Here is a 14,367-nt window from a genome sequence, read left to right as displayed (position 1 = left end):
AAGAAGACAGAGCAACTATTTTATGAGACATCACTATATCCCTATATATTTATTTTGCATATTATCTATCTATCCGTCTATCCATCCATCCGCCCGAATATTTCTTCTGTGTGTGTGTGTGTGTGTGTGTGTGTGTGTGTGTGTGTCCATCTTCTCTATCTCGAGATTGGCCTACTTACCCTAATACCTGCAGGTCTGCAGGTCTGTGGATCACCTTCATATAGCTATAACACAAATTCTCTCTCAGAATTCTAAGGGCAATTCTGTGTATTTGGGTAGATAGGACACACTCTTGCTATCCACTAGTTCCTGAGGTCCACTCGAGTACTTTCTATTAATAAAAAGTTAGTCATTACTAACCCTTATGAAACATTTACTTAATGATGTGGTGAAGGCAAGAATAATTATAGCATCACTGTTACTCAATATCAATCTAATAATAATAATAATAATAATTCATACATAAACCTGTGTCACCCTTTCCCACCAATATATGTCATTTCCCTAGGGGAGAGTAGGCACACACTTGGAGAAATCTAGCAGAGAAGCATACTTTGATGTACTTGATTACTTGGGGAAAAATCTGTATCATGCAAAGTTGTTTCCCCAGTAACTATTCTCCTTCTGATTATCACTGCTCTTCTGGTGAGCAAATCTATTCTTCTCCTCTCAAATTGATGAAACAGTCAGATGCTCTTTTAACTAACAATCACTCTTACCAGGGTATTGAGAGAATGTTATGCTATTATAGTGATAAGCAGTTCCCTTAAGCCAGAACTACATAACTCCTCCAACTTCCTCTCTGCATAACATAAACAAGCCAAGCCAACTCATCACTCAAAAGGATTCTTTGTTCAATCAGATACACATTTCTTCTAATAACCAAGCCTACTTTCACCCTTTTCCTCCCTCTCAGTGGAAGCAGCAAAAATGACACTAATAATACCAGAATTTATATAGTCCTTTAACTTTTACAAAGCACTTTACATATATTTTATTTTGACCTCACAACAACCCTGTGAAATGGGTACTACTATTATTCTCATTTTACAAATGAACAAAATGAGGATGAGAGAGGATATATGACTTTGTAGTAGCAGCATGGTAGGCCTGAATCCAGTTAGGGATGCTCTGGCCCTGAGGGGGACACTATGACCATGGAGAAATGTGGTTGATCAGCTTGTTGGGGTCAGTTAGAGATGACTCTTCCCTTGGAGAAGCAAAGTAGTTAAGTAGATAGTGGTTGGTCAAATAGATAATATAACAGCCACCCAGAAAGCTGGGATCGTTGAATTAACAACATATGCTTAGTTGGGAGCCAGTCGTGTTTGCTATGTGATTAGGACCAGGTAGTGACAACAATCTCAAGTTAGAAATGTGGAATTTTTAATATTCATATATCCAAATAGCTAACATCTTCATTTTCAAAGTGCTGGAACTTTTCAGTGTTAGGTCCCCCTCACCCCCTTCTCGCCTCTATAAAATTGTGATCTTCTCCTTTATTCAGGGAGTTGAAGTTAGACTTCTTCTCCCAGCCATATCTCTATGGCGGTCTGATTAAACCGCCCCAGGAGTTGAAGTTACTCTTCTTCTCCCAACCGTACCTGTATGTGCTGTCTTGATTAAGAAACATGCCAACAACTTGTACCTCCCCAAGAGGTTGAAGTTAGACTTCTCCCTGCCATACCTCTGTGTGATGAATAATAAAAACTTTTACTTACATTTTTATTGGATTGTGTGGGTGAGTAATTCTTTGAAAGAGGAATGTTTTCAAGAATCCATCTAGTGGTAAAAAATTCCTCAAGGTCATACAGCTAATAAGCATCTGAGGCAGAATTTGAACTCAGGTCTTCCTGAACCTATGTTCAGCACCTTTGCTACCCAGCCATCTAGCAGTCATAATGAATTTATTTCTCTTCTAAGTAGGAGGCTCTGGTTAGTGGATTACAGCTCTTGGCAGCTTCACTCCTCCTGGCTTTTTAACTTTTCCTATGGTTGCCTTAACTCCTCTCCTCTAGGCATCTTAACTACCTTTAATGTATCTAATTGCAGCCCCCGGTATTTAGTGACAAATTTATTTTATGAGGTAAAACTCATAAAATCTACTTTTCTGCCAGTTTAGTTATGAAACCAATACTCCTTATTTAATCTTCCCAGAGTCTCCAAACTGTTATTGAATTCATTGCCACATTGTAACTTTAAAATCTCAAAAAAAAAAAATGCCATATGCAAATGATATGAAGAACCACAGGGGCCTGTATCATTGGTCATTTCTCTGCCCTCAAACAGGTCCTCCCTATTCTTTCTTATCTTATTTTCCTAATATGTTTCTCTCATCATATTTTAGTGGGAAAATTATAACATCACCTCTGTGTTTTGTCATCTTTTTCTTCTCCTTTTAGGAAGCACATATGTTCATATACAAAATAAATAGTATTTTATGTTATTCATATGGTGATTCCATTCATCATTCTTTACATGAAAGTTCATTTTCTACCCCTTCCAAGAACCAAATTGCTCACATATGAAAAGGGTATGTTTTCTGCATACACATGTTGTCACACCAGTTAAAGTTACCAGAAGGCAGAGACTACTGTTTTACTCTTGTCTCTGTATCTTTAATTCCAGAACAGTACCTGGCTCATAGGAGGTGCTAAATAAATACTTGTTAATTGATTGATAAGAAGGCAGAGGTAAGGCTACTTAATAGGGTTTTTTGTTTGTTTTGTTTTTTTGTTTTTTTGTGAGGCAATTAGTGTTGTGACTTGCCCAGGGTCACACAGCTAGTAAGTGTCAAGTGTCTGAGACCACATTTGAATTCAGGTCCTCCTGACTCCAGGGCCAGAGCTCTATTCACTGTACCACCTAAGCTGCCCCTATTTAATAGTTTTTAATAATATCTGAGAGTTTCAGTGAATTGCAAGGTTGATATAAGTCAATAGTATGATGAGCAGCTCAGAAAGCTAACAAAATATTACAACACACTGATGCACAAACCTAAGGAAGTGATAATCCTTGGCTATACCACAGTTAGGGGATTATTATTTTAACTGTAATATTTTAGGAAAGACAGTAATAAGTTGTAGATCATCCAAAGGAAAACAACTAGGATGGTGAAAAACTGGAGTCTATGACATGTGAGCGTCTGAATAGCCTAGGGAAGACTAGGTGCAGGCAGATTAGCTCCATTCCAGTAGTTGAAGGACTGCCAAGGAGAATCGGGATTAAATTTGTTCTGCTTTGCCCCAGAAGGAATACTTAGGAACAATGAATGAATGCTTCAGGCAAGTTTAGGCTTGATAAGAGGGAAAAGATTCCTAATAAGACCTTTTGAAAGTAGAATGGGCTACATTAGGAGGCAATATCTTTTTTCATATATGAATTTGATTAGATGGCATCTAAGGTCCCTTCTAGCTCTGAAACCCTATGAGTCTCTGCTCAGAAATCTTTAAGGCATGCCAAATATTGCTCTTATAAATGAGAATTCTTGCAACGTTTAAGCAGGAGAAAAAGAACAAAATACAACTAAACATTTACTTATAAGAGATATAAATACAGCAACTGATTTCTGTATGAATTTCCTTTAATTCATCTTCAATTATGAATCATTTTTTACTTTTTATACTGACAATTTGATTTGCTTCTCCCTTTTTTTATCAGAGTAGCTAATGATTTAATACTTTTATTATAACCTATTTTTCTTCAAAATACCAGATCCTAACTTTATAACCAGATCCTAATTCAATAAGAGTTTGGTGGTGTGGTTTTTTTTGGGGGGGGGCGGGGAATAAGGGGCTTTCAAGTTTGTCAATCTATTTTTCTGATTTTCAGAATTTCCAATGTGGTGTTTAAGTTGAAGGTTTTTGATCTGTTGCTTTTTTTTAGTTATATGCTCTCCAGAATGGCTGGATCTTTTTACAACTCCACCAACAGTGGATTAGCATCCCAGCTTTCCCACATCCCCGCCAACATTCGATATTTTCCATTTTTGTTATATTTGCTTTTTTTCATATGATTATAGATAGCTTTGATTTCTTTGTCTGAAAACTGCCTGTTCATATCCTTTGACCATTTATCAATTGGGGAATGACTTGTATTTTTTTATAAATTTGACTCAGTTCTCTATATAATTGAGAAATGAGGCTTTTATCTGAGATATTTGTTTCAAAAATTCTTTCCCAGTTTTCTGCTTCCCTTGTAATCTTGATTACATTAGTTTTGTTTGTGCAAAAACTTTTTAATTTTATATAATCCAAATGAACTATTTTGTATTTTGTTTTATTCTCTATATCTTCTTTGGTCCTAAATTTTTCCTCTGCCCATAAATCTGACAGATAAATGATTCCATACTCTCTTAATTTGCCTATAGTATCATCTTTTATATGTAAATCATGTACCCATTTTAACCTCATTTTAGTATATAGTGTAAGATGTTGGTCTATACCTAGTTTCTGCCATGTTTTCCAGTTTTCTCAGCAGTTTTTGTCAAATAATGAGTTTTTGTTCCAAAAGCTTGGATCTTTGGGTTTATCATATACTGGATTACTATAGTCATTTACTATAGTGTAATTTGTACCTATTCTATCCCACTGATCCACCTCTCTATTTTTTAGCCAATACCAGATTGTTTTGATAATTACCACTTTATAATACAGTTTGAGATCTGGTACTGCTAGACCACCTTCTTTCATATTTCTTTTCATTGATTTCCATGGTATTCTTGAGCTTTTGTTTTTCCAGATGAATTTTTGTCATTTTTTTGAGCTATAAAATATTTTTTCTCATTAGTTTTAAATTTTTTATTCAAATGCTCCTAATCAACTATAACTTTTATTTCATTGTGCTCAGTAAAGGATTATTTAATATTTCTGCTTTTCTGCATCTGTTGGACTTTTACTCCCTAATCAATGTTCAATTTTTGCAAAGGTACCAAAATGGCTAGAGATACAACACGTTTTACTTTTCTAAAATTCTATTCATGTCATTAACTTCTTTCTTCTTCATTTTTTAATAGATGTATCTAGGTTGGAAAGAGGTAAATTAAAGTCTTTCACTATTATAATTTCCTATAATTTGATTAATTATCTATTGTGCCTTTAAGCATTTACTTTCTCGGTTTATCTCCTTTAATTATGTCTATATATATTATTGTCTTATTTGAGATCATGATCAGTACACTTTTTTTTTAGTTCATCTGATGCAAAATAAATTTTGCTCCAGCTGTGTATTGCAACTATTTGTTAAATTTTTTCCCCTTGTAAATGACATTGTTGGACTCTAGTTTCCAATACATTCTGTGACCCTTATCTTTTTTTAAATGAGTAACCTCATTCCATTTATGTTTATTGGTAAGATTCTTAATTATGTTATTTCCCTCCTCCCTATCTTGTTATAATTTTTCCTCTTCTTGCTCCCAGTTTCCTTATTCACAAAGAAGGTGTGACAGGAGCATGCTTAACACTAGCAATTAATAATCTACTTCCTTAGGGCATCTAGGTAGCACAGTGGATAAAGCACTGGCCTTGGAGTCAGGGGACATGATGGAAAAGTCCAAAAGCAGTATAGCTAGTGGGAAATGGGGAGAGGATTGTTTTGAGCCTTCTCCTCAAATAGAAACCCTGGAAACTGTGGCTCTGCCCTTCAATCAGAGGGTCCAATCAGAGGAGAAGAGGGTATTGATGAAATGTGAGTATCAAAGAGATTCAAAATTGCAGGATGAGATTTACCAATGATGAGCTCCCTGGGGAAGGAAGGCATGATGGAGGGTTACAAAGAAGTCCAAAAGGAGAGTAGTTGGGAAGGAATGGTATGTGATGTTCCTCCCACTGCTTATACTCTATGTTTATATACTCTTCAACTTGGACACCCTGATTATATAAGAAGTTCCCATTGTATATTATCTATTATTTCCCTTTTATTTATCCTCTAAAGACCATCAAAACAAAGCAGGGCTACCTCCAAGTTCTCTGTTTGTCTTATTTAACTCCCTCTTTGAGTTTTAAAGACATTCAAGATCTGAGGGGATATTTGCTTCTTCTCTCATTAAAGCATAAATGTTCTCATTGTATAGTGTTTGCATTTCAGAGCTTCCACTGATCTCTGTTTTTTTCCATCAGGAATGCTTTAAAACCCTCTATTGCATTAAAGACTCATTTTTCCTTTCTAGAAATGTTCTCACTTTTTCAGGGTAAATTATTCTAGGTTGTAGACCTTTATCTTTTGTCTTCTGAATTATTATATTCCAAGAACTTCTCTTTTATCGTGGTAATTGTTTGTTTGGTTGGTTTGGGGTTTTTTTTTTTTGTGGTTTTTTGTTGTTGAGCAATGACTTGCTCAGGGTCACAGCTAGTAAGTATCAAGTGTCTGAGGCTGGATTTGAACTCAGGTCCTCCTGAATCCAGGGGTGGTGCTTTATCCACTGCGCCACCTAGCTGCCCCTATTGCGATAATTGTTAAGATGTGTCACTGTGTCTTTGGTTTCTTTGTACTAGAGTTCTTTTTTCTCTGGCGACTTTTAATATTTTTTTATTTGATCTGTAATCTCTGGATTTCTACATATGACATTCATATGAATTTTCATTTATAGTTTCTTTCAGAAGGTGATCATTAGATTTTTCCCATTTTCACAGTTCCCTATAGTTTTTATTGATAGTTTTTATTAATGATTTCTTGAAATATAATACCCATGATTTTTTAGGTCATGTTTTGCAGGTAGAGTCCAGTGATCCTTGGATTATTTCTCCTTGGCCCCTTTTCCAGGTCACCTAATAATTGTTTTTTTTTTTTTTTAAATTTAGGGGCAGCTAGGTGGTGCAGTGGATAGAGCACCGGTCCTGGAGTCACTTAACACTTACTAGCTGTGTGACCCTGGGCAAATCACTTAACCCCAATTGCCTCGCTAAAAACAAAAAATTAGATATTGTTCTGTTTTCTTCTCAAGCTTTTTATTTTGTTTTTTAATATTATCTTGTTTTATGAAATCAGTGCTTTCTGTTTGATTCATTCTAATTCTTAGAGTTCATTTTTGAGTAAGATTTGCTACTTTTAGTTTTAGCTCATTAATTTTCCTTTGCATTCTTTTCTCCATACCCCTCACTTCAAAGAGGAGCTCTTGTAGTCCTTGTGGATAATTATTTTCTCTGAGCCTGGACTTTCTGTGGAGTTACTCTTTTTCTTCTGGATTTACCTCTTGGGCTTTTCTTAATTCATAATATTTCTTCATGGTATTTTCATCTGTTTCTTATATCTTGAGCCTCAATTTCTAGATTAGGATTTTGTCATTGGATAAAAATCTGCATCTTCTCATATTTTTGGATGGAGTTGCTGAGTCTTGCTTGTTGCTAGAATGGATGGCTAAACCTAGTCCCACCTTTTGCTGGAAATCCCAGGTTTTGACTCAGTCTTCTAGTGGTTTGACATATGATTTCTCCTTAGCCCCTTCTGTTTCTGTCTCTTTCTCTTTGCACAACACCAAATCATGGCTCTGTCCCTTGCTTTGACTCTTACGTCTGAGCATTGCTGACTGCACTAATAGCAAGCCTTATTTAAGATACCAGGTGCTGTCCTGGCCCTTTCTCTCACTGTAGGTTGGGCATGGGCTGCCAAGGAGATGGTTTGGCCATGGCTCAGGGATGGGCTACCTGAGGACTGTGTTGTCTGGGTGTTGGCCTGGCTTATTTTCTTCTGTGACTTCAGTGCTGGCTGCATGGGCATGACCCTGAGTGATGGTCTGGCTCTCTCTATTGCTGAGACCCTAGTATATTTAATCACAGTGCCATAAGCCTGCCACAGCTTGTCTCTACTTACAGCTTTGAAGGTATCTGGAAGTCTTATTGTACAGTTTAGTCTACATAGAGACATGCATAGCCATTTGCCTTTTGTTTTCTTTATCGTTCTTTTTGGTACATTGTTCGAGTTCCCATGGAATGTGTGTGTCTGGGACTTCTTATAGGTTCCATCACATCACCATATTGCTGGAAGTGCCTTTATGACATCTTCCAAGTGATCTTCATTCAACTACTATAGAGAGTACACTGCTACTTGTTAAAGATGGCACTTTGTTCTCCAGAAATCATAAAGCAATAACCTTCTTAACCATCAACTTTAAACTCTTTTTTCCCCCATCATCCCCTAATATGATAGGACTGTAGCACTTAATGTCACAACCAATACCCTCTTTGTGCCATCAATAACTATAATCTACTTCCATGTCTACTACTGTTGGCCATTCCACAGATTTCTACTTAACCAATATTGGCATTCTCACAGAATTTCAAAGAGGAATCAGCTGAATGCTCTATGATTGTAAAAATGATTGTGCATGCTGTGATAACCATTAGCACATTAGTCTTTACTGCTGTGAGAATAAAACATGCTAGCATCCTATTTAACAAATTAGCTATGTGTATCACTGACAAAGGTGCTTTATCTGAAGGAAGGTCATTATGATTCTATTATCAGTTACAGAATGGACATCCTTCCTTAGACAGTTTCAGGAGATGTGCCAAGAATAGCATTGTGATTTATATGTTATGCTCGCGGAAATAATCAATGCATTTTATTCTGTTAATCAAGTTGGCACATTATCGTGAAAGATTGTCTAGCGAAGGTCTATAAACATTTTTTTCACTCCATAAAGGAATGACGGCAAAAGCTGAATGTATAGAAGTGATATCAAATTCCTTTTCTGTGAATAAAAGCATCACAAAAAGCTACATTCTTGCACGGTTGCTGTTTATCTACTTTCAGCAATGCACTATTGCATTCCAAACTGTGATTTGGATATTAACATTGAATTCTGAGTCAGATAAGACTGGGCTCATTCTGTGACATGCAGAGCAAAAGCAAAATGCTAATAGCAAGTGCTGTAGATGCTCTATAACTTGATGACTGCCCACTTGTGGATTGTAATCAGAATGATGTACAACAGCTGTCAAACCAGTTTGCAAAGGCTGCATTTTGCTTTGGTCTGACTGTCAGAACTATAAAGACAGAGGTCTGCCTACAGTGTTGCTCAGATAACATACATAGCACCTGTCACCCTGAAATGCTCACACTACTGAAAATCACAGATTTTATTATGATGGCAGCTCATTTCTCATGACGCTACCACTGAAGAAGAAACACTGCTCAACAGGTGAAAGTCAATGGTTGCTTATAAATGGATTACAAAGCATTTAGAATTATAGAAACTAGAGTTGGGATTTCAGAGGTTATCTAATCTAACATAATCTAATCCATATTGAAATAAGCATCCCCTTAATAATAGTCCTATCAAATGGTTATCTGGCTTCTACTTGATAGCTTTAGTGTTATTGAAGATTCTTTTTACTTTTGATAAACATCTGTTCTTCCTTTTAGATAATAGGGTTTTCTGTCTTCTACATTACAGCCCTTTAAAGTTTTATAAATACATAACATGCTCCACCCACACATCTTCTTTTTCCCACATTTCTTAAGGTTAGGATATTCTCACTGAATTTTGCCAGATACTCAAGTTCATACTCCATTACCTGTCCTCATTCCTAAATTCAATGTATAACCTAGTATTGTCATGAAGATGCCATCCAGCATCGACTCAACTATACTATGAATAACCATCCCTCAGAATCTTTGCAGGGAAGCTGAGAGGAACACAAATCAACAACCAGCTGAGTGCTCAACTAAATGTAGATTGACTGTTAAATTCCTTGTGATACAACTGATCTCTTTTACAATTCTCCATTTTCCTTCCCATCACAGGAACAAGGACCTAGAAATATAAGGGCCCTTAGGGGTGATATATTCCAACTATCTTCTTTTACAACTGAGGAAACTGAGACCCAGAAAGGTTCTTGTGATCTGTCCACAGTCATGAAGGCAGTGACAACAGGCAGGTTTGGAACCTAGGTCCTGTGACTCCCAAAAATTTCCTGAATTTTGATGCCTCTCTGAGGAGTTTAACTGTCCTTCCTAGGCAGACTGCCCTTGTAGAAGTTCAGTTCACAATATCATGATTCATTTAATCTATGATTTCTTTTTCTAACTCCTTGAGACTGTGCTGTCCCAAATCTGGCCTTTGTGTGGGATCATTCTTATCTTTCCTCTCCTCTATCACAAATTGTAAAACAGACTGGCCACTTCATCTAATCATTTATACCGCAACAACCAGTCTTCCTTGCTGGCAAAAATCTGGTACAAAAGAGAAATGTCCTTTATTGGTCCCTTTGCCTTTTGAAGGATGAAAGTATTAAGGCATGCTAACAAATGATTAACCACATTTCTGTAGCAAAGAAAGTACTCTAGCTCATGTCCAGATAATTGAATCCCCCCTGCCCATCACTACTATAGCATACCTCTGTACCAAACTCCTCATCTTCCTTCCTTCCTTCTTTCCTTCCTTCCCTCCTTCCCTCTTTCCTTCCTTCCCTCCCTCCTTATTTCCTTCCTTCCTTCCCTTCCTCTGTCCCTTTCTCTCTCTCTCTCTCTCTCTCTCTCTCTCTCTCTCTCTCCTACCTTCCTTCCTTCCTTCCTTTCTTTCCTTGTTTCTTAAGTTAAGGGGCTCTGTAGTACATGGATATATTTGTTCTGTTTCTGCCTTTGTTGATTCTTATCCAAATTCCTCCCACCTCTGATTCCCGATTTCTTCATCTGAGCATATTTTCTTAATATATGATGCTATTCACTACTCATTATCCTTTTACTTTCTAACATGTCATACAATGTGGTATAGTGGATAGAGGGCTAGTCTTGAAATGAGAAATACTTGGATTCAAATCTTGCTTCTCTTTTATGGGTGAGTAACTTAAATGTTTGGTGTCCCAGGCAACTCTATAAAGCTACAGGTAATAGAAGTATTACACATATGAATTAGTGGAGGGAGTTTGCATACCAGAACTTCTTCACACTGATAAAATCACACGTCTAGACCAAAAAAAAAATCCAAAACATATTCTATACACGAGGCTCATCTCATCAAGTTGCCTGATAGCTAGGAGACCAAATTTGCCTTCTTGTGTTATGATCTCCTTGCTTACCTTTTTGTTTCCCAGATGGTATGCATTTGTATATGTATAGACAACTGAGGCCATGAATTTTGTTGCTTGCTCCTTTCTTGGATTTTGATCCACTTTCATTCCTAGATATCTCTACTGCTACTCTTCTTCCTATATTGTAGCTATTCTCTATGATATCTAGCTTGGTGGATATTTAGAAATAGTTTTACTTTTCCCCCTCTTTTTGCAGTTTAAAGTCCTGAACTGATTACAAGACTAGGCAAATGGCTTGTTAGTATCACTTCATCACCAGCCAGAAGGAGCTTGTCATTCCTACATTTTAAGCTACAGTCCAGAAATCCAAATCCTAATCTCAGGCACCATCTTATTAAGCAGTATTCTGTTCTTCAATCTGCTTCTATCTTTTGAAACCTTTGTTTTTGGCTGCACTCTTGATAACCACTCTTATCCCTAAAGTCTTCCATTTCTTGGCCAAGACTTCACAGTTTGAGCAGCACTTTCCAGGTGTTTTCCAGCAGTATAATGTATGCCCATCTGAAGCACAATAAATTGCTAGTATTCATCAAATTTGATGAATCTTGGGAGTCATTCTGTCATATCCTGGATACAGGCATGTCCCAGAATGATGGGAGACCTCATTGTTATTACTATGATCAGGGTTAAAAATAACTACCTCTTCCTCAGCAGGGAGTAGTCAAACATCATTACTCCTCTCTTCTTCTAACTTTAATGCAAGATCTTTTACCTGACATCACCTGTGGATCTACTTTATTATACCTTGGAGAAAAAAGTAACTATTGCTTAGTTCCCAATATCCAGTAAGACTTCTTTCCTTTCTCCTCTCTGACAATATTCCACCTAACAAACTACTGACCAGATCAGGAACCCCTTCTGTCTCTTCTGATCTTTTCCTTCTTTGTTTGAACATTGTATCCTTTCCATTTTTTAAAAAGAAACACACTATTCTTTCTGACAATCTGGAAAGTGAAGCGGCATTTCTCAAACCCCTTTTCTTCCTTTTCTTCCAAGTAGGAGAACCATTCTATGTAATTTTTATATGTATAACAATCACTTGGAAGATATAATTATATACTCCAGTGGTTCTCAAAGTATGGTCCAAGAATCCTAGGATTCCCTAACCTCCTTTCAGGGGGTCCATGAGATCAAAACTATTCTTAAAAATACTAAGGTATTTTAATTTCTAGTATGATAACAAAAGCTTGAGGCAGGGGCTTTGCTCAGTAATTTTAAAAGCACAAAATTTGAAAACCCCTGCATACTCCATGAAGTTTATAGCAATTTGTTTTCTGCTCAACATAGTTGCCAGAAGTTCCTATTATTTTTCCCAGTAGCTGTCCTGCAGAATTTCTCTTTTTTATATGTGTTCCATCTTACCAATGTTTTCCTAAAATCTGATCAATATCAAAATACATATTTCATAGGTGGTTCTCATGTGTAGTTGTACAAGGAATACATGGAACCAAGAAGCTTAATCAGTTACAAATACACTGCCCATATAAGCACACAAGCAATGGCTAAAGCATATAGATATAGCAAAGCTTCTGAAATATAACATTAGTGGATAGGATTCCTATTGGTATTAATGCAGTTTCACTGAACTAGTCGGGTCTTGTGAATGGGTATATCACAATCTGTACAATAATTTTCCATGACATGCTCTGTGGTCCATGCTATATATTATTAGAAGTTGCATTAAAAGATAGCGATAGATGAGAGGTAGTAATTAAAATGAACTTAATAAGCTTCACAAGACACAACAGGGCCTATCTGGAGAACATTCCATAAAGAGAGCAAAGAACGAGAGAAAACAGGACAAAAGAGGTGCTAGATCAGTGGCAGAAGCGCCATGAGACGTTTTCAAATGGCTTTAAGACCAGATTGTTCTCCCACTGATAGAGTCAGCCACTAACTACTGGTTTGGATTGTGTGCATTGTCTTATTCAGCACTAAAAATGAGTGTTAGATAGGTCTGCCACTCTCAGGTTGGGGAAATTTAGCTACTCTATGTAGAGGCAGTAAGTTCATGTGGTGTGGGAAGGAGGGAGGGAGAGGGGGAGGACCAGATGAAGAAAGGCTGAAAAAATGCTCTTGACACTTGGGAATAACCTTTGATTTCTTAGAAGTGAGGGAGGGGAAAGGAAGTTACTTGGAAAACTTTGTCACTCCCTTATCCTTAAGTTCTGACACCACCTCTTTCCACTCACTCCACCTTAAGCAGTGAATATCAACATTTATTCCCTTTGAAAGCATCATCTTACCATGTGGAATTGTGGTCTGGAAAGGACGGCTTGGACTTTTCAGGTTCCACAGAGTCAAGCTGCCATCTGAATGGCTGCACATGAACTGTTTGCCCTCATGATGCCAATCAATTGAATGAATAGCCTAATGAAATAACAGTTAAGAGTAAACAGGTTACAAAGGCAAATTATCCTAAGGGGGAAAAACTGTATAAAGTATGTAAAAATAGGATTGCGGTTTTCTAACCCTTAGGGCTAAGGTCAAATGATCAGACATCTTCAGGGAAAAGTCCTTCACATTTTTATGAAGGGGCAGGATAATCAGTTTCCCTCTTCTACCGGAATATCAGCAGAAGGGTTTTCTTTGTACTTCTTGGAGGCAACCTGCTAGAGTGAAAGGAGTCCTAGCCTTGGAAAGAGAAGACACCTAGCTTTGAATCTCACCTGTAACACTTGAGCTTTAGGACCATGAGCAAATCATTCAACCTCAACTTGACTTCAGGAAAGATGAGGGGACTATGGTGCCATGCAGGTCTATGAGCCTCATCTGTAAAATGGGGATAATGTCTGTATTGCCTGCTTCACAGGTTTGGTGTTAGGATCAAAAGGGAGAATATCTGCAAAATTATTTGTAGCAATGAAAGCATTGTATAAACATCAGCTTGTATTGTTATTATAAAAGGCCCATTGTATTTTGTGGAGCTCCTGGAGGGCAGTATCAGCTTCTAATCTCATTTGCAAAACAAATTTATGAGTTTGAAAAACTAGAGTGTGAAGTATAACATACGAGGAGATATATTTATCAATAAATATTTATGGAGTGCCAGTTGCTACTCTACCAAATTGAGTTAAAAACCATTTTTGCCTTCTAAGAACTTAAAACCTAGTTACTGGTTGACTGAGCAGACAAGAAAAACTGGGGCAACAAGAAAATGATAAGACAATATATAGAACTCATTTGTGAAATATCATACTGGGTGTCCCAAAAGACTTGGGGCTTTGATAGCTTAAACATGTACTAAGACTTTTGGACCATTGTACATAGTAGTACCTCCTCTATATGCAAGTCAACTACTTCATCTATAGGGAACACTGATGAGAAGTTTCAGGAATTA

General features: G+C 37.0%; 1 protein-coding gene across 1 annotated transcript in view; it reads right to left on the bottom strand.

Moving 5' to 3' along the window:
* The window catches only part of STXBP5L (syntaxin binding protein 5L), a 421,799-nt gene that overhangs the window by 180,596 nt on the left and 226,836 nt on the right, over window positions 1-14,367 (bottom strand). The window contains 1 exon segment of the mRNA XM_043992879.1: window positions 13,274-13,397. Within this exon segment, the coding sequence (XP_043848814.1) occupies window positions 13,274-13,397 (124 nt within the window).

Source organism: Dromiciops gliroides, chromosome 3 (genome assembly GCF_019393635.1).
Source record: "Dromiciops gliroides isolate mDroGli1 chromosome 3, mDroGli1.pri, whole genome shotgun sequence".
Classification (NCBI taxonomy): Eukaryota; Metazoa; Chordata; class Mammalia; order Microbiotheria; family Microbiotheriidae; genus Dromiciops; species Dromiciops gliroides.
Note: the sequence above shows the minus strand (reverse complement) of the source record. Positions and strands in the feature narration are given on the sequence as shown.